General features: G+C 54.6%; 1 protein-coding gene across 3 annotated transcripts in view; it reads left to right on the forward strand.

The window, feature by feature from the left end:
- PADI4 (peptidyl arginine deiminase 4) overlaps positions 1–19,687 on the forward strand; it is a 34,138-nt gene that overhangs the window by 10,237 nt on the left and 4,214 nt on the right. For 2 of the 3 annotated variants that reach the window (XM_069477390.1, XM_069477391.1), the window contains exons 2-11: positions 1,323–1,503; positions 3,619–3,685; positions 5,124–5,191; positions 5,894–6,011; positions 8,108–8,233; positions 11,544–11,722; positions 11,875–11,978; positions 12,789–12,900; positions 14,345–14,452; positions 18,691–18,845. In XM_069477390.1, the coding sequence (XP_069333491.1) occupies positions 1,323–1,503; positions 3,619–3,685; positions 5,124–5,191; positions 5,894–6,011; positions 8,108–8,233; positions 11,544–11,722; positions 11,875–11,978; positions 12,789–12,900; positions 14,345–14,452; positions 18,691–18,845 (1,218 nt within the window). Of the gene's footprint in view, positions 1–1,322; positions 1,504–3,618; positions 3,686–5,123; positions 5,192–5,893; positions 6,012–8,107; positions 8,234–11,543; positions 11,723–11,874; positions 11,979–12,788; positions 12,901–14,344; positions 14,453–18,690; positions 18,846–19,687 lie in introns of those variants that run through there. The other variant, XM_069477392.1, reaches the window with a different exon arrangement.

Below are 19,687 nucleotides of genomic sequence, written 5' to 3' on the forward strand. Positions count from 1 at the left end.
TAGCATATAGTTATATTTTGTTTCTTTAATCTAAAACTCTCTTTTACTGGTAATATTAATCCATTTATATTTATTTTGATTATTTATATATTTGTATTGGTTTTTACCAATTCCTTTTTTACTTTTATTTGTACAATTTTTTTCTATGTTGCCTTTTTTGAATGGAGTTTTTCTGTTCATTTTCTTATGATTGTCTTTTTCCCATGTGTAGCAATCTGCAAACTCCATTTCTATTCTTTTGGTGAATATTTCTGTATTCTAACCATAAAAAAGTTTAACTCTATACAATCTAGAATCACACATTATCTTAATTCCCTCTTCAGTCAAGGACCTCAGACAAATCTTATCACCCTTATGCCAATTTACATTCTGCCCCCTTTTTATCCCACAATTTTGATATTTTTATGGCTTTTTGTATACATGGTTAGATTTACCAAAATATTTACCATTTTATTTGTTCACCATTCTTTCTTGCATCTCAGACCATGCTTATAGAATCAGATACCTTCTTCCTAAACTATGCCTTCAGAAGTTGCTTTGGTGAAAATCTGTTGATTTTAAAATATCTATTTTTGTTCATATGAAAAATTTCTTTTTGGGGGCTGTACAATTCTAGGTTAATAGTTATTTTGTCAAAATACTATGATGGTATTATTCAGCTGTCTTCTGGATTTCATGATTGCTATTGACAAATCTGCTTTCAATCTAATTGCTATGCCTGTATAGACACTCTGACTTTTTTTCTGGATGCCTTTGAGATCTTCTCTTTGTCTAGGTGTCCTCCACCTTAACCACCGTGCACGTGTGTGCTTGTGTCTGCGTGTCTGTGCACGTGCATGCAGAGAAGGCTAGTCCTTGAAGATTCTCCTTACCTCTCATGAGCTCAGCAATGCTTTAAAAAGTATATTTTATCCATGATCCAGCTGTTTTGTACGAGGAAGGCCCTTCAGAGTATCTGGTCTGCCACAATTCCAGAAACAGTGTGGTTTCTTGTGTGTGCACAATTCCACGTGTGCACATTGGTGGAGTGCAAACCTCTGGGTGTGCACATCGCTCTATGCATACATCTGTGTGTGCGTGAGTGTTTGTGTGCACATCCCTCTGCTATCTTTCCAGGTCAAGTGTACGCGCTCCAGGCCAGGGGGTTCTCTTTCTGTGTCTCTCATCACCTCCTGACAATCTCATGGTACTTACTCACGTGGTCAGAGTAAGCACTGGCTGTGTCTGCTGTTTACACCTGTTGGGAAGAGGAGGAATGTCGGGGAGAACAGTGGGGGACCAGCCCCTTCCTCCCTGTGTCTGTCCCTCTGTCTCCTCCACAGCTCTGCCCCTGAGGACTGCACGTCCTTCAGCATCAGCGCATCCCCAGGAGTGGCCGTAGATGTTGCCCACAGCCCTCCAGCCAAGAGGAATCCCACGGGTTCCTCCAAATGGCCCCTGGACCCTGGGCTGGAGGTGACCCTGAAAATGAAAGCTGCCAGCAGTAGCACAGATGACCAGAAGGTGAGTGTGGTCGCTGGGGTGGCAGCGTGGAAGGACATCAGCCGGGCAGCAGCTACTGACAGTGTCCTGCCTTGATCCTCAGCACCAACCCTGCAGAGCCTCCTTCCCCCAGAGAAGGTCGGGGTGGCTTGAGCCGTTGCATCCTCGCAGATGACATAGAGCTGCCAGGGTTTCTGGAGGCCGGGGTCCTGATTAAATTCATCCATTCAGCAAATGTTTACTAAGCACCTAACACATACCAGGCACTGCCAGGCACTGGGAATACAGAAATGAATAAGACAGATGAGGTTGCAGCCTCGTGGGGCTTACGACCTGTAACTGGAGACATCCGATAATATTCGGGTAAACAACCACCCACCAGCGGTGCACCCCGGTCCTGCATCGGTTTCCTGTGGCTGCTACAGCAGATTACCACGGCCAGCCTGAAGCCACGGGACTGCATTCTCTCTCGGTTCTGGAGCACCGAAGTCTGAAATTGAGGCGCCAGCAGGGCCCGATTCCCTCTGGGACCTCTAGAGGTGAATCAGTTCTTGCCTCTTGTGGCTGTCACATCCCAGGACTTGTGGCTGCATCACTCCAGTCTCTGCCTCTGTGGTCACACTGCCTCCGCCCCTTCTCTGTGAAACCTCCCTCTGCCTCTCTTACAAGGACACTTGTCATTGGATTTGGGGCCCATCTCAAGCAACTTAACGTGCATCTGCAAAGAGACTTTTTTCCCAAATAAGGTCACACTCCAGGGATTCCAGGTTCCAGGGATTAGGACGTGGGTGTATCTCCTTGGGGACCAACATTCAACCTGCTACACCCCCTTGGACAGCAGAGGGGCTCGACGGGGAGCCTCTGCAGTTCCCGCAGACATCGGGACCAATGGCCACTTGCTCCCAGCAGAACAGGCCACGCCGGCCCCTCCCTGGGGGGGACACAGAGCCGGAGTGTCCAGGCAGGCTGTGGAGGACGTGGTCGGGGAAAATGTCCTGGAGGAAGTGGCAAGCTGAGGATGGCACGAATGACCCGCCTAAGAGAGGGAGAGAGGAGAGAGAGCTCTGCGCAGAGGCGGTGGCCCGTGTGCACGCTCTGGATGAGGAAAGTGTGGGACACATGATGGGGACACTGAGGAAGTTCTATATGGCAAGAAAGGAAGGCGGGGAGGGCGGTGAAGGAGAGAGGGAGCCAGTAGAAAGGGTCTGCTAGCAAGGACCTCATTTTCTGAGGGCAACAGAACGTTTTCAGCCAGGGAGCAACAGGAGCGCATCTGTGTTTTAGGCAGAGCCCACCGGCCGCAGCGCAGCGAGCAGACTGATTGGGGCGTAGGCGGGAGGCAGGGAGCCCAGACAGGCTGATGCCACCGTCCAGACAGAGCGACAATGGCTGTGGCATTTCCCTGGTCCGGAGGCCTCAGTATGTCCCCTCAAGAGCTCCTGGGGCGGCTCTATGGTTTTGCTTTGGGGAAGGCCCCACCACCTGTTTGCGAGGACGTGTCAATCGGGACGCCCCGCCCTCCTGTGGCCGCCCGGTCAAATCGTCGCGCTCCCCCTGCGTGTTGAACCTGGGGCAGAGGGGGTCGTCGTTTTGTCATCCCCACAGCGCCTGCCCTGAAGAGACCACCACCCATCCTAAGCTCCTGGGTGCACACAGGCCACCTGTGGCCCAGGTCCCCACGGGACTTGGCGTCTGCCCCCTCCGCGCTCTGGTTCTTCAGGCCCTTTCTGGGTCCCTTCTGCTGCCGGAGTCAGTTTCTGTGGCTCATAAGCAGCTCTCTCCCTCTAATGCCTCCTCCACCCCACCTCCAGCTGCTGAGCCCCTGCTCCCCTTCCAAGATCTACCTCCAAGTGTACCCCTTCATGACACCCTCCCTGCCGCCAACACCCCCACCCCAGGCAGAGTGAGTCTCCCCAGTCCTGGACCCCACAGACCCCTCTTCTGTGGCATCAGTCATTTGAGCTTTTGCCACCCCTCCATTCCCATCATTTGGGGGTGCTCCTTACAAACTCAGACCAGTTCTTGCCCATCTTGGTCTCCCCAGTGCCCTGCCCTGAGCTGACATATAACAGAGGTCCAGTCAATGTTTGTTGAATGACTAAAAGAAGTCATTACTGTTCTGCTGCTGTCCTGCAGGTTCGGATTTCATACTACGGACTCAGGACCCCACCAGTCCAAGCTCTGCTCTACCTCACCGGGGTGGGTAAGTGATGACCAGGATCCTGGAGCCCTGCCTTCTCCCCTCTCCCTCCACCCCCCCACTTGTCTCTCCAGGAGAAATTATACCTGGAGCTTATTTTAACTGAGCAGAGATAAAGGACAGTTTCTAGCCAGCCATATGTCTGGTAGTTCATAAATATTCTATCTCCAATCAGTAACCACAAAGAAATATAATCATGGGGGCGGGGGGGGGAAGGTTACAGCGAGCTTTAATTACATCTTAATATTTTATTTCTCAAGTTAGGAAGTGGGTACCTGTATTTTCAATTTATGACACTCTATACTTTTTTGATTCTTCAAATATTTATGACAAAAAGTAGATGATGACACTGTCTTATACGATAATATAGACAGCATCCCCAAATTTCATTATTTATATCTCATCTTCACCATTTTTGCGATATCAATGATCCACCTATATTTATATTTATTTAATATTCTTCCTTAAATAAAATCCATTTTTAACTTGATCACATTTTAAACAATACACTATTGTTATTTTAATATGTATTAAATATACAAATAGCATGTGAAATCTTCAGGTTTCATTAATGGATTTTTCATTAATACATATTTAAATAATAATATTATATTAACAGCACTTACTCTATTGCCAGGCACTGTGCTAAGACTTTACATTTAATCCTTACAACAATCAATGAAATTGGTACTATTATTATCATCCCATTTTACAGATGGGGAAATTGAGGCAGAAGAGGTAAACAGACTTGTCCAAACTCGTGCAACTGGTTAATGAAGGAGCTGAGAAATCGGGGCCACTAAAGGACGATGCTGTCCTGGCCCTACACTAATATGTAGCTGTGGATATGTTAAAAGGTCATCCGGGTCAATTGCATGTGGGACGCGGGCCACTCTTCATGCTGTGGGGCACACGGATCCACGCTACACATACGCTGATGAGGGAGGAAGGATTTACAAACAAGTGTGTGCTTTCTCGGCCTCGCCATTTGGACAGAGCAGGGTATCTGAGGCCACTATTTGTCCCTGGATGCAGTCACAGCACACGTAATGAAGAGCAGGGTGGGGCTGCGTGACCGCGGTGTCCCCCACCCGGAGGTCACTGAGGGCTGGAGCTGGGGCCAGAGTCCTTCGGGAGCCTGGCATTGGGGTGACCCTCCCACTGGGGTGGCTAGGATTCTGTGTGAGGACACGCAGGGTCCCGTTGGCATCACAGGCGTGGGCCGGGAAGGAGAGCAGGTGTGGTCAAAGCCCAGCCCTGCGGTCTGAATCGCAGCCAGACTTCTTGGGGGCCTGGGAGACAGGTGTCTCGAACCTGCGTCTCCCCCGAGTAAAGGGAGGGGCTCGGCCCTTGGGGCGGTCTCCTGGGGACAGGCCCTGCCCACCTGGTGCCCCCGCCCCGAACCCTCACCAACCTTCTTCTCTTACATGCGGGATTTCAGAAATCTCCCTGTGCGCAGACATCACCCGCACCGGCAAAGTGAAGCCGACCAGAGCTGCGAAGGATCAGGTGCGGCTCAGCCTTGACCTACGCCCCAAACGCCTTGCGGTAGTCCCGCCGGCTTCTCCTAGGGCGCCCCCTTGCGGTGACCGCGCGAACGGCGGTCTGTCTCGCGTATGCGGTGTTAACTGTGCGAAGGTCAAGATCCCTCTGGGGTCAGTCCAAAGTGGGGGGAAGAATTACGACTCTGAGAGTGGAATCCGTCCCTTATGTCCCTCCCAAAATGCAGCCATTCCCCGGAGGCAAACGCTCTTCTTGAAACGGAGGCGTCACCACCATTAGATGCCTAGAGGGTGGGGCCACTTAATTTGCTTTAATCTTTGGGTAGATAGTAATTGGCTGCTAAGAATAGCGCCCACACTTTGGTGAGTGAGTAATTAAGAGTTCGCATAATAGTAACCATTTAGATTAGAATCTAGACGTACATATGCAGTTCCATTTGGTTTGTTAATCCAACATTTCTTAAAAGCTGTTAAAATCAGTTTGTCCTGGGCTCCTTGTTTTAAATGGATGAATTGTATTTTGGGGGGAATTTGGTTATGACTTTTGGAGCGAAAGGCAAAAACCCACTCTTGGGACCAAAGCGTTATCTGATGCGGGAGCAAGACGTGTAAACTGTACCGGCTAAAGACATGGTAGGGAAGGTTGGCTGCGCTTCTCCCACGAGTCGGAGGGATCCACGCGGGCCCCACGCGTCCCTTCTCTCTACAGAGCACCTGGACCTGGGGCCCTGGCGGACAAGGCGCCATCTTGCTGGTGAACTGCGACAAAGACAATCCCAAGTCTTCCACCATGGACTGCGAGGATGATGAGGTGCTCAACAGCAAAGGTAAAGACCCTTTGAGAGCCGGTGGGAATAGGGTTTTATCTTTTTTTTCTTTTTAAGAAACAAGGTCTCACTGTTGCCCAGGCTGGAGTGCAGTGGCACAATCACAGCTCACTGTAACCTCGAACTGCTGGGCTCAAGCAATCCCACTTCAGCTTCCCAAGTAGCTGAGACCACAGTTGTGCATCACCACACCTGGCTAATTTTTTTAGTTTTTGTAGAGATGGGGGGGTCTTGCTGTGTTGCCCAGGCTGGTCTCAAACTCTTGGCCTCAAGCAATCTTCCTGCCCTGGCCTTCCAAAGTGCTGGGATTTCAGGAGTGAGCCACCGTGCCCAGCCAGGCTTTGTGTTTTTATAAAGGCCTTTTGTCCATATGGCCTGCACCTTGTAGCAGCCCTCTGAAATAGGGATTATTGAAGGCAGGGCCTGCTCTTGCTAGCATGTCCATTTTATAGGAGAAGCAATGGACAAGGGTCCTGAGAGGGCAAGTGACCTGGCCAAGGTCACACAGCAGTCAGAGAAGAGCCAACCAGTGCTGAGTGTCCTGATGCCTCCTATAGGCTCCAGTGTTCATGCCCCGGCCGCTGCCCAAGCCAGATTTCTGCTCCTGGGTCAAACCTCGGGCCTAAAATAATTCAAAATGAAAACTTTACCCTAATTCATGTCAGAGCAGCCCCTGAGACCCCTGCCATGCACTGGGCACTGCTGTCAGCACTTCAGAATGATTAACCCATTTGATCCTTCAACACGAAGCTTTACAGATGGGGAAACCGAGGCATGAAGAAGTTAAGCAATTTGCCCAAGGGCACACAGCTAACAAGTGCTCAGCATTTGAACCCCAGACATCCTGACACCAGGGCAGGTGTAGGGGCACAAGGACAGTGATGGGCACAGGGTCTCTGTGGGCACCTGTCGGGGTTGCTGACGGGGGCCCCAGGGGAGGACACATCACTGGAGGAGGGTGCTGAGGGGCTGAGGCTGGGGGGCTTCCTGGGGAGTTGCTAGAACAATATAGAAACAGACTCATTTTCCAATTGCATGCAGTTGGCCTGGCCCAATGCCAGGGGACAGGCTCTGCACAGCACCTGGCACCCAGTAATAATCATGACAGCTGCCCTTTGTGGGTGCTTCCAGGGCCCCAGGTGCTGAAACGAGCCCTGGACGGGTGTCAGCCCACCCTGTCTTCACAACACCCTATGGCGGGTACTGCTCTTGCCGTGTCTTAGTGATGAGGAAACAGAGGCACCAAGAGCTGAAGTCAGTTTCCCAAGCTCGCACAGATGCAGGGTCCAAACCAAGCTGACCCCAAAGCCCTTGAGCCCTTGACTAGGGGTCAGTCCCGCAGAAACTGCTACTTCACTCCCCCAGCTGTGCTGGGTGTCATCCACGCTGGCTCCCAAACTCGCTTCCTGCTCGGGACCAGCACGGACGCCTTTCACCCATCCCTGCGCAGACTGTTAAGGAGAACCTGCCTGCGCCGGTCACTGCTCTCGGTCACTCTCGGCTTCCTCGGTTCCAGATGCAGGCACACTGCAATGAGCAAAGTAAACGTGGGCCTCGCTTCGCCGAGCTTATGTCCTCGGCCCGTCCTACTGGGAGAAGACCAAAACCTCAATTAGCTTTCCTTCCAAACCAAAAACATCATTTAAACACTGGAAATAGGCCAGATACAGTGGCTCATGCAGATAATCCCAGCACTTTCGGAGACTGAGGCAGGAGAAGCACTTGAGGCCAGAAGTTTGAGACCAGCCTGGGCAACTTAGCAAGGCCCCATTTCTCTACAAAAAAAAATTTTTTTTTTTTTAATTAGCCAGGCGTGGTGGTGCATGCCTGTAGTCCCAGCTACTTGGGAGGCTGAGGCAGGAGGATCACTTGAGCCCAGGCGTAGGAGGTTGCAGTGAGCTATGATGACACCACTACACTCCAGCCTGGGCAACAGAGCAAGACCCTGTCTCAAAAAATAAATGCATATATACAAACATACACACTGAAAATAGCATAAAGAAAAGGAGACCAGGCAATGTGGTGAGGGGAGGTCCGAGGAGAGACCGGGAGGTGGCTAATGGGGGGCCCAGCCAGCTGCACCCTTCTCTCTGCAGACCTGCAGGACATGTCCCTGATGACCCTGAGCACGAAGACTCCTGGGGACTTCTTCACCAAGCACCAACTGGTGCTCCACGTGGCCAGATCGGAGATGGACAAAGTGAGGGTGTTTCAGGCCACAGGTGAGTCGGCCTTGGCCTCATCCGCCCGCCTCTGACAGCCTCCCCCCATCCCCGTTCCCCTCCCGCCCGGCCCTGGGGTGCAGTCCCGTCACACACCACGGGGCAAATAATTCCCGAGCACCTACTGTGTGCCAGGTTCTGAGCACTGGGGACAGACGGAGCAGTGGGCAAGACAGACAACATCCCATTCACTACTTATTAGAGGGAGAACGGAGACAGAATTCAGACAAAATCATGCCTGGTGCTGGTAGGCACGGAGAAGGAAATAACCTCACTCCTGGGGACTCTTGCCGGTCTCTGCTTCCCTCTCTCTGACACACGCGCACATGCACACGCAGGCACACACACACACGTGCACACACACACGTGTGCACACACACTTCTTGTTTACAGAGGCTTTTTTTTAAATCTTTTTATGTTTAATTATAATGTATACATAAACTAAAATTGACCATTTTAAACTTTCTTTTTGTTTTTAAGACAGAGTCTCACTCTGTCACCTGGGCTAGAGTGCCGTGGCGTCAGTCTAGCTCACAGCAGCCTCAAACTCCTGGGCTCAAGCAATCCTCCGGCCTCAGCCTCCCGAGTAGCTGGGACTACAGGCGTGCACCACCACACCATTTGATTTTTTTATTTCTTTTTTTTTTTTTTTTTTTTTGAGACAGAGTCTCACTCTGTTGCCCAGGCTAGAGTGAGTGCCGTGGCGTCAGCCTAGCTCACAGCAACCTCAAACTCCTGAGTTCAAGCGATCCTCCTGTCTCAGCCTCCCGAGTAGCTGGGACTACAGGCATGCGCCACCATGCCCGGCTAATTTTTTCTATATATATTTTTAGCTGTCCATATAATTTCTTTCTATTTTTTTTTTTTTAGTAGAGGTGGGGTCTCGCTCTTGCTCAGGCTGGTCTCGAACTCCTGAGCTCAAACGATCCGCCCACCTCGGCCTCCCAGAGTGCTAGGATTACAGGCGTGAGCCACCGCGCCCGGCCGATGATTTTTTTATTTCTTGTAGAGATGGGGTCTTGCTGTGTTGCCTAGGCTGGTCTCAAGCTCCTGGCCTCAAGCAATCCTCCCTCCTTAGCCTCCCAAAGTGCTGGGTTTCAGGCGTGAGCCACTGTGCCCAGACCATTTTAAGCGTTTTTAAGAGGACAGTTCTGTGGCATTTAGTACATTCACACTGTTGTGCAACCATCACCACTGCCCAGCTCCAGAAATATTTTTTCATGTTGCAAAATTGACGTTTTTTACCCATTAAACACTAACTCTCCGTCTCCCGTTTCCTCCAGCCCCTGGCAGCCGTGCTGCTTTCTGTCTCCATGAATTTGACAGGTGCAGGTCCCTCACACAAGTGGAATCACACGGCATTTGTCCACTGGCTTACTTAATGTACATGATGTCTAGAAGCTTCATCCACGTGGTAGCGTGTACCATCATCTCCTTCCTCTTTAAGGCTGAACATCCCATTGTGTGTATATATCACACTTCGTCTCTTTGTCACCTGTGGTGGACCTTGCGTAGCTTCCACCTCTGGGCTCCTGTGCACGATGCCGCTATGAGCACAGGTGTGCAAACATCTGTTAAAGTTCCTGCTTTCAATTCTTTTGGGTGTTATGTAACCAAATTGCTGAATCCTATGCTAATTCTGTGTTTAATTTTCTCGAGGAGTTAGGCATGTGCTCTTGTAGTTTGATTTTTTTCACTAACATTGGCTGGTTCGCCGTTTTCCACATTGCTTCGGAACCTAGCCATTCCTCTTTGAGCAGAGTGGCTGCTTTCCAAGCAGGATGTGGTCCGTTCACCTTGGAACTGTCAGCCACAGACCCTGCCGCTCCGGGGGGGTCAGTCTGGAGCAGCCCAGAGGGCGCTGTAGAATCCAGCAGCTCCGCGCAATCCTGAGGGTCAGTCCTGGGAGCGGAGGGTCCCTGCATGAAAGGCTCCTACCTCCTCCCAGCGCACTGTTTACTGGTTTACTGTAAGGACATTACAAAGGGTGCAGATGAAGAGACGCCTGGGACAAGGAATGCGGGAAGGGGCACGGGCCTCCATGCCCTCCCCAGGTGCACCCTCCAGAGCCCTCCCTGGTTCCATCAGGAGGCTCCATCGAGACTCTCGAATGCAAGCCGACCCCGTGTCATGGCATCATTTGTTCCGCAACATCCTGCTGACCACAGACATCCGTAACTTTCCACAGCCCAGAGCACCTGAGACTGAGTTCCAGGCTCTGTTCTAGGCACGGGACAGAGAGTCGTGAATGTGACCAAGTCCCTGCCCTCGTGTCGCTGTCATCTCAGGGGCTGGGAGAAACGATAGGCAAAATAATTAAGGAAAACACCCAGTGTGCCAAGTGCTGTGAAGTGCTGCACGGAAGAACACAGCAGGGAAGGGCAAATGCAGCGAGGAGTGGAGTTGAGGGGTGTGGAGGCGGATGGCCAGGGAAAGCATCCCCCCAAAGGTGTCATTTGACCAGAAAGAGGTGCAGGAACAGCCACGCAGACCCCCAGTTGAAGGGCATTCCAGGCAGCGGAAACAGCAAGTGCAAAGGCCCTGAGGTGGGATTGTGCTGGTGGGTTGGGGAAACAGCAGGGAGGCCAGTGCGGCTGGAGTGGAGTGTGCAAGGGTTAAAGTGGTAGGTGAGGGCAGAGGGGAGGGGGCCGTCAGATGGGCATGTCTTGACTTTGGCTTCTAGACGGAGGCAGATGGAAGAGGCCATGGGAGGGTTTTTTGCAGATGCCTGACTTGATTGTACTCACTTCCATTCTTAAATTGATTAAACTGACATTGGTTTGGTGACAGAGCAACTTCTTGTCTCTACCCAGGCATCACTTCCTCCAGAAAGCCCTCAGGGCTTTGTTCTATCCCAGCACTTATCACTGTTGTTTTGATGGTCTTTGCTCCTCCCTACTCACCCATAAGACTGTGCACAACATGGTGGTGGGGATGGGAAGACAGTGACTCTGTCTCCTTTGTCCCCCCCCCAACAAACCTCCCACCCCACCCCTGGTGTCAGCTGACACCTGGCTGGAGCAGACGCTGGGGAATGAATTAATGAATGGTGTGCCCTGGACTTCCTGCAGAGCTGGCAATGGCTCAGGCACCCTGCCTGCCCTTCCCGGACCTCCAGCCAGGGAAGCAATGTCCCCGCTGAAGCTTTGGTTCCTTTCTCCTAAGGGGAAGCTTCATCCAGATTTGGCTGCAAGGGGCCCTCGGGTGGTGACACGTGGTGGCCCTGGGAAAGGCATCCCAGCACTGGGGAGAAGAGAAAGGTCTTTAGAGGTGGGCACGCAGCCCTGAGCCTCCCCTGCCTCTCTCCTAGGGAGCAAGGTGGGCTCCAAGTGCAGGGTAGTCCTGGGGCCCCAGCAGCCCTCTCACGCCCTGAAGCTCCCAGGCGGCCAGCACAGCACGGACTTCTACGTGGAGGGCCTCGCTTTCCCGGACACCGACTTCCCCGGGCTCATCACCCTCACCGTCTCCCTGCTGGACACGTCCAACCCGGTAGGCCAACAGGGCAGCCAGAGTAGGGCGCCTGGGCTTCCAGGCAGACGCCTGGCTGGGGAAGGGGGGCAGAGTGGAGCCGGGCATGGGGGCTCCAAACCGCTGCCAGGAAGTGGTGGTGCCTGTGACAGCCCCTCCGCCATCCCCCGCAGGAGCTCCCTGATACCCTGGTGTTCCAAGACAGCGTGACCTTCCGCGTGGCCCCCTGGATCATGACTCCCAACACCCAGCCCCCGCAGGAGGTGTTCGTGTGCAGGTGAGGGGCCCGGGGTGCTGGCGTGGGGCGCAGACGCCTCAGGGGGAGCCTGAGTCCTGGCCGCAGTGCTCGCCATGGGGATGGGCAAAGTGGAGTCCCCACCCTGACTCACCAGCACTTGCCGCTCATCTGGGACCATGACAAAGCAGGGGAAATTCATTGTCACTGTCTCTACCCTGCCCTGATGCAGGCTGAGGCCTACTTTAGCTCCCAGGGACCTGTAGAAGTTGCTAGAACTGGAAGAGGAGGCCCCGCGTCCCCTGGCCCGGCTTGCAGGGTTTCTCAGCATGTGCTTGTGGACTTTGTGCACCAGAAACTCCTGGGAAGTTGTTTTAAAAGCACCTTCCGGGCGACCTCTGAGCAGCTGGGTCTTGTCCCTGGGGAGTGGGCCCTTCTGCGTTTGGGGGAGGCCTAGGCATCCATCCTGCAGTCCCAGGGTCCCCGGGGAGTGTGCTGGGGTCTCAGGGGACCCTCCCCTCTCCTCTTCCCATTGTTTTAAGGGCAGAAAGAGCGAGAGGGCAACCTGGCGGTCAGGACGCAGGCAGGAAGCCAGTGAGGACCGGATCCAAATCCCGGTGCTGCCCCAGGTGGTGCGACCTGGGCCGCGACCTCCCCCTGCTGTCTTCCCCTTGGTGGGAGGGGTACCTGCTAGTTCCCGCCTCATGGACTGTCATGAGGATTCAGTGACAGAATGCTCGCCAAGGCCAGACAGGCTGGACAAACCCGGCGTCTCCGTTCAGGCTGCAGGTGTCTCCTGGGCATCTGTGTCCCTCCATGGCCCTCTAGGCCTGAGCTCCAAAATCTTTCCAGGGTTTTCGACAACGAGGACTTCCTGAAGTCAGTGATGACTCTGGCCAAGAAAGCGAAGTGCAAGCTGACCATCTGCCCCGAGGAGCAGAACATGGATGACCAGTGGATGCAGGTATGTGGCCCTGCCGGGCAGGCCGGGTGAGTGCCCCTGAGGGCCAAGGGACACTTGGGGGACCCCGGCTCTGGGGGCTGAGCCTGGTGCCTTGCTGGCCACGCTGCCTTGGATGGACAGGTAGGTAGGAACTTCCGGGGGTCCTTGCGGAAGGGAGCTGAGGCAAATGAGCCATCTGACGTTACTGCGGTCCCAGGGTGGTCACAGAGACAAAAGCCCCTTCCTGCTTGGAGACTCTCAGACGGCCTCGGGAAATGACGCAAAGCCTGGAAGATTGGCACTCAGCCAGTCCCTGTAGTGGCCTCCTTCCAGGCTGGCCTTCCTGGGCTTGGCCACCAGACCAGGCCTCACCCCTCCTCTGGTGCTTTCCGTGGCTCCCACCTGCTCCTGCTTGGCCTGTGGCGTGCAGGGCCCTCCCAACCTGGCTGCCTCCCGCCCTGGGGCCAGCCTGCCACCACGCCGGCAGCACTCTGCTGCCACTCTGTCTCTGTGCCAGTCCCCCCACCACACCACGAGTGCCCCACAGACGGAGACTAGGGGGTCTCACGCAGCTCAGCATCCCCCGCACTGGGCAGCGCCAGTGGGCACTTGGTGGGCTGAACTGGACCCCCTTGGCACTCCCTGCTTTGCCTCGGGACTCTGCCGCCCACCCTGCTCGGCCCCCACACCTTGGCCCTGCTGTGGCTTCTCCTGGCCTGGCCTTCCCATCCCCCCAAGTCACGCCCAGGGAGTCCCAGCTGGAAGGGCCCCCCGTAAGTTTCCCCAGTCCCCCCAATGGGAACTATCCCTCTTCCTTCCAACCCCCAGATAACATCCTCTCTTCCTTTCTCGTCATTCCGTCTTTCTGGTACCCGGTTGAACTGTGAGAAATTGCTGACACGCACCATTTTTGACCTGCAAGCTCGGCAATTCCATCTGGTTCAACCTAATAGTGACTCATCTCGGTGATTCTGTCCAATATCGCATCTGCCTGCGAGAATACACGCCCCGGAGGCGGGGTTTGCACCAGATGCGTCTCTGAAACCTCCCTGCAGGCCCCACCCCCACCCCCTGGCCTAGGCCGGGCCTGATCTGCCCTCCCTTGGGGGGAGGGGGGTCACATTCACTCACCTCCAGCCCTCCCACCAGGAGGTCTTCTCTGGCCCTCTCCCCTTGAGGAACAGTGTTCTCGGGATGGGGTCTGAGTTTTGATCACGGGGGGCCCCCAGCACCAGCCCAGGCACCACCAGGAGGGGAGACAAGAGCACCCCTGTGGTCTCACAGCCTGCCGTGCACTGGGCAAACAAGACAATGAGCTCTGCTTTCTCTGGGGTCAGACATCTCACGGGAATGTGCCCTTGACCGCAAGCGGGAGAGCGGGGGCTGGTTCCGCTCGCCCCGTCTCAGCGCTGGGGCCGGGCCCAGGCAGCACGCGCAACAGTGTCCTTCCCACTGACCCGCACAGGACGAAATGGAGATCGGCTACATCCAAGCTCCGCACAAAACGCTGCCCGTGGTCTTTGACTCCCCGAGGAACAGAGGCCTGAAGGAGTTCCCCGTCAAATGCGTGATGGTACCTGCATGGGGCAAGGAGGGGTCACAGCGGCCGAAACCCCCTGGCCCTGAGGCCTCCTTCCTGTTAGCCTGTCCCCCCGCCACCCCGCCCCTGCTGGTAGCCCAGCTCCTCAGGTGGAATTCTTGCTGGAGCGGGATCCTGCGGGCGGGGCTTGTTATTTTTGTTATTACCGTGATAAGATCTGGCTGTTGGTTTCCGAAAGCCCTTGTCACCCATGAGCTCAGCTTGTCCTCAAGATAACCGTGCTGGGGAGGTAGGTCAGGCTGCGGCATCTTCGTGCTACTGAAGATGCTCGTGTTGCAGAGTGGGGGTGGGGCCGGGGCTGGGACCTTTCCGGATGTCCAGCTGGTCGCTGTGTCTCTTGGGTGGGGTCTGGCCTTCAGGGGCTCCATCTCGGACATGGGGGATTCAGGATCAGTGGTCATTTCCTGGGTGTGACTTTTATCAGCCCAAGTCTCTCCATGTGGGGGTGGAAAGCAACCTATTGGTGAGTCGTGCATGACTAGCCCGGCAGGTGGATGCAAACTCAGCACAGAATTATGATAATAATAACAGTTGCATTTGTTGAGCATGCATTCCGTGTCAGTCAGTGCTGAGTTCTTTATGTGCACTGACTCGCTTAATTTGATAACCTTTTATGGAGGTGCTACCGATAGGCTCATTTTATAGATGAAGAAACTGAGGCTCAGAGTGGAGAAGCTGGAAATTGAACTAGCTCAGCCTGGCTTGGTGAGCACGCTCGTCCCCATCCTGCCCCCTGCTTTCCCAGGAAGACCCCAGGCCTGCACTCCGAGCTGCAGCTGCGGCAGCCCCTTGACTCGAGGTGCCCAGGGGAAGCAAGGAAGCAGTGTGGGGCACAGGCTTCCCAGTGAGCATCTGTGTCCCCAGGGAAGGGAGGTGCCCCGCCCGCACAGGGGGCCTTGGAAGGACACTTCAGTTTAACTCAACAACTCGGCCCGAGCCCCACTTGCTCCTGGCCAAGCCCTGCGCTGAGCGGCGGAGACGCAGAGACGTCGCTGGGTTCACGACGCCTGCTCAGCCGCGGAGCCGAGTCGGCCCTGACTCCAGAGCCTCTGGCTGAATGAGCCGCTGAGTGACCCTGCCCTCGTCCCTCCGGTGTCAGTCCTGCCTCGTGCAGGGCCTTTGATGCTCCAAGTATGACGAAGACCAGACTCCCTGATGTCACGAGTCCCTCCAGGCAGACATCTCAGCACCGGTGTCCCCACCTGTCCCACAGACAACCTCGGGTGAAGGCAGGCTGCCACGTGCAAGGCTGAGCACATCGGCTTTTTCTGACTCAAATCACTCAGAATGGAAAAAATTAGAGTAAAAGGCAAACTCGTCACCACCTGCTTCCCCAGCATCATGTGGGCCAGTCTCTCCTGTCCATACCCGGCCCCACATCCACGGGGCTCCTTCCTTCGCATATGCCGTTCCCTCTGCCCGGCACGCTCTTCCCCGCTCACCGGGTAGGCTGCCGCTCAGCCTTCAGGTGTCGGCATCCACGCCCTCCTAGCGAGACCCCACCCGGCCCCCCCCCCCCCTCCCGACCACAGCACACTGCTGGTTTCTTCGGAGTGTTTATTATAAGTCACCTACTGTCCGTCATCCGCCTGCCCTGCTGGGCGAGGAGGGCCTGAGGCTGCCGTGCCGCACACGGTACCTCGGGCGCGGGCCTGCTACTGCGCCCACGTGGGCGTTCTTTCCGTACGACGGGGCGGCAGATTTCCCGTCACCACCGTACATGGGGGACAGCAGAAGATAGAGGGCAGCTTCCCACAGGTAGAGGCAAGCGTGAAGTCAAACAGAACCGAAAGGACAAAACGCCAGGAAAGCCAGGTCCGCACGAGTGACGGCAGCGACTCTGAGCACGGTCTGTCTCCCGCGGCTACAGTGAGAAATCAGCAGGGGGTAAGGATGTGTCGGCGTCACTCTGGGACTCCAGTGTTTGAGGAACCCGAAAGACTGGAGGAAAATGGAAAAGGCGACGCCTTTCCAACTTGGTGGCTGGACTCTGCGTCCCCCAGCACCCGTGAGCACCCCTGCACGGCCCACCTGGGGAGCACTTTCTGCAGACGGTGGACACCCCTTCATCTGCCTGCAGAAATCCAAGCTCGAAGCCTGCGTGACTGACCCCCTCTCACGGCGGCAGCCGGGGCGGTGATGGGTGTGAATTTATCATTCATTCGTCAAACATTCAGCGCCAGGCCCTGTTCTAGGCACTTGGGATACATCGGTGAGCAGCACCACGGTCCCTGCCCTCACAGAGGTGAGATTCTGGTCCAGAGGGGCAGACAGTACATAATAAATATAGCAAAGGGGTCCTACGGTATGTTGGAAGGCGGTGGCAAGAGCTACGGGGAAAGCAGAGTAGAGCAGAATCGAGGGGCCCACGGTGCCAGAGGGGTGTGGTGGGCAGGGGGGATGGAACTGCAGTCGTAAGTAGAGTGTTCAGGGTGGGCCTCAGTCAGAAGCTGACTGGGGGGCAAGGGAGTTGGCCATGTGGACATTGGGTGAAGAGTGTTCTAGGCAGAGGGAACAGCCAGTGCAAAGGCCCTGAGGCAGGAGCGTGCCTGCTGTGTCCAGGGAGGAGCAAGGGGGCTGGAAAGGGCCCCCGCTGTCCCAAAAGCCAAGTGCAGAACATGCGGGCACGGCCAGCTGATTCAGATGCTGCTGGGGGAAGACGGGGCCAGGCATCGCCACTGGGCTTAGCTGTGTGGCTGGGAGGACCTAGATAAGAAAAGTTTCGAGGTTGGGCGCAGTGGCTCATGCCTGTAATCTTAATGCTCTGGGAGGCTGAGCGGGGAGGATCGCTTGACTCAGGAGTTCAGGACCAGCCTGAGCAAGGGCGAGACCCCGTCTCTACTAAAAATAGAAAAATCAGCCGGGTGTCATGGCATGTGCCTAGTGTTCCAGCTACTCAGGAGGCTGAGGCAGGAGGATCGCTTGAGCCCAGGAGTTTGAGGTTGCTGTGAGCTATGATGACACCACTGCACTCCAACCTGGGCAACAGAGCAAGACTCTGTCTTAAAAAAAAAAAAGTTTCAACAAGCAGTGGGTAGAAGGCAGGTCGGCTTCGGTTCTAGAGAGACAGGAGGGAGAGTTATTGGAAATGTGGTTTTTAAATTCATGGAATCGCAGGCTTCCTTGAGACGACCCACCTTCCTAGAAGCTCGCGCCCAGGACACAATGTGGAACCTACTCTCAGGGAACCTGTGGCCCCCACAGAGCCCCAGGGAACAGACGGGCTGTGTGGGAGGCTAGATCCAGACCCGCAGGCTCTCCTGGGGGCCGCGGGGGAGACCGAGTAACAGCCCTCCACCGCCTGATCCTCCGCACACCATGCTCCCTTGCAGGACAGAAGGGACTTCGCAGGTGTGCTTCAGTTAGAAATCTTGTGATGGGACGATTGTCCTGGATCATCCAGGTGGATTCTGTAACATCATAACCCTCCCCACGGAGGGAGGAAGGAGGGTCGGAGCGGGAGAGGTTTGATCACGGAAGCAGAGATCGGAGGGACGTTCTCTGAAGATGGGGGAGGAGGCCGCCGGCCGGGTGGCTACGAGAAGCTGAGAAAGACGAGGAAACAGGTTCCTCCTTCTGCGCCTCTGGAGCCCCCAGGCCTGGCACTCCTTGGCGCTAGCCCAGAGAAGCCAATTTCAGACTTCCGGCCTCCGGAACTTCAAGAGCACAAACGTGTGTTATTTGATGCCACTAAGTTGGCGGCAATTTGTTGCAGCAGCTACAGACCCTCACACGGGGGCTGAGAGATATGTCACCCGCTCCTCTGATGAACACCCAGGTGGGGACGTCGCAGCCTCTCCGTGAAGCTCGTTCCAGCTGAGGTCGGGATGCAGCACCGTATGGACCAAGAGCGCAGGCCGTGTAGACAGCCCAAATCCGAGCCCTTCCACGGACTGGCCGCGGAAACTGAGGACGCCACGTCACCACTCTGAGCTTAGTTTCTTCATCTGCAAAATGAAGATAAAAATGCTATTTTGTGGATTCGTTACTATGCCCAGGTTAAGGTTTACCGAGCAGCTGGCATGCATGAGAGTCCCAACAAACGCCAGTCCCTTTCCTTGCCGTGGAATTGATTCGACATTCCACAGATAACAACAGTCCACAAATAACAACGCTGCTGACAGCTCCTCAGTTCCTTCGTCTTTAAACTTGGGCATCTCTCACTAGGCACTAATTCCTGTAACTCTCAGCGCATACTTCTCCCAACTCAGGGTCCAGATTTTGGCTACGTGACTCGAGGGCCCCAAACAGGGGAGGTCACGGGGCTGGACTCCTTTGGGAACCTGGAAGTGAGCCCGCCGGTCACAGTCGGGGAGAAGGAATACCCGCTGGGCAGGATTCTCTTCGGGAACAGCAGTTACCCCAGGTAAGGAGGAGTGGGACAGGAAGGGGCGGCCAGGACCCCGGGATGTCATGGAAAAGCAGAGGCCAGAGCGGAAGCCTCCCCTACTGGCTCCCCGCCCAAGAGAGCTCAACAAACTTCAGGGAGTGCAAGAGGAATCAATCAAAGTGCGAGGCAAGGAATATGGGCTTCAGAGCCAATGGACCCGAGTTCAAATTCAAGCTCTGCCACTTACATTCTTTCATTCGATGAGTATTAACTGAGCACCTACTATGTGCTGGGAGCTGGAAATGCAGCCATGAACGTGAAAGACAAGTGCCTGCCACTATACTAGTGGGGGTGACAGATGATAGAAATGTAAACAAATGAGGTGATTTTAAATAAGTGAAAAAACTAAAAAGAGGGGGCAGAGGAGAAATAGGAACTCTAAGGCCCAGGAGAGCCACTCTGGGGAAGGGGCTTTTGAGCTGAGGCCTGATAACAAGGGCATGGCCTCATGGAGATCTGGTCTAGAGATGGATGGTGGATGAAAGAGCACGTGCAAAGGCCCTGTGGCAGGAATGAGCTTGTGTGTTCTAGAAGGCCAGGGTGGCTAGAACAGATTGTGTGAGAGAGAGAACAAGAGGCTAGATCACAAAGGGCCTTGTAGGAAAAAACTGAGGCTCAGACAGGTGAAGGGATGTCCCCAAGGCCACACGGCTAACAAGGGAACACCAGTGCAGGTTGTACTGGCTCTAGCTTCATGTTTACCTATAACACCAGCATCTAGTGTAATTCAACAGGCAGTGCTTCCTGCGGCTAAGCTCTGGCCCTATTTACCCTAGTGACTCCGTGCCTCAGTTTCTCCCCAATAAAACTGGAATGAC

The sequence above is a fragment of the Eulemur rufifrons genome, chromosome 8 (genome assembly GCF_041146395.1).
Source record: "Eulemur rufifrons isolate Redbay chromosome 8, OSU_ERuf_1, whole genome shotgun sequence".
Lineage (NCBI taxonomy): Eukaryota > Metazoa > Chordata > Mammalia > Primates > Lemuridae > Eulemur > Eulemur rufifrons.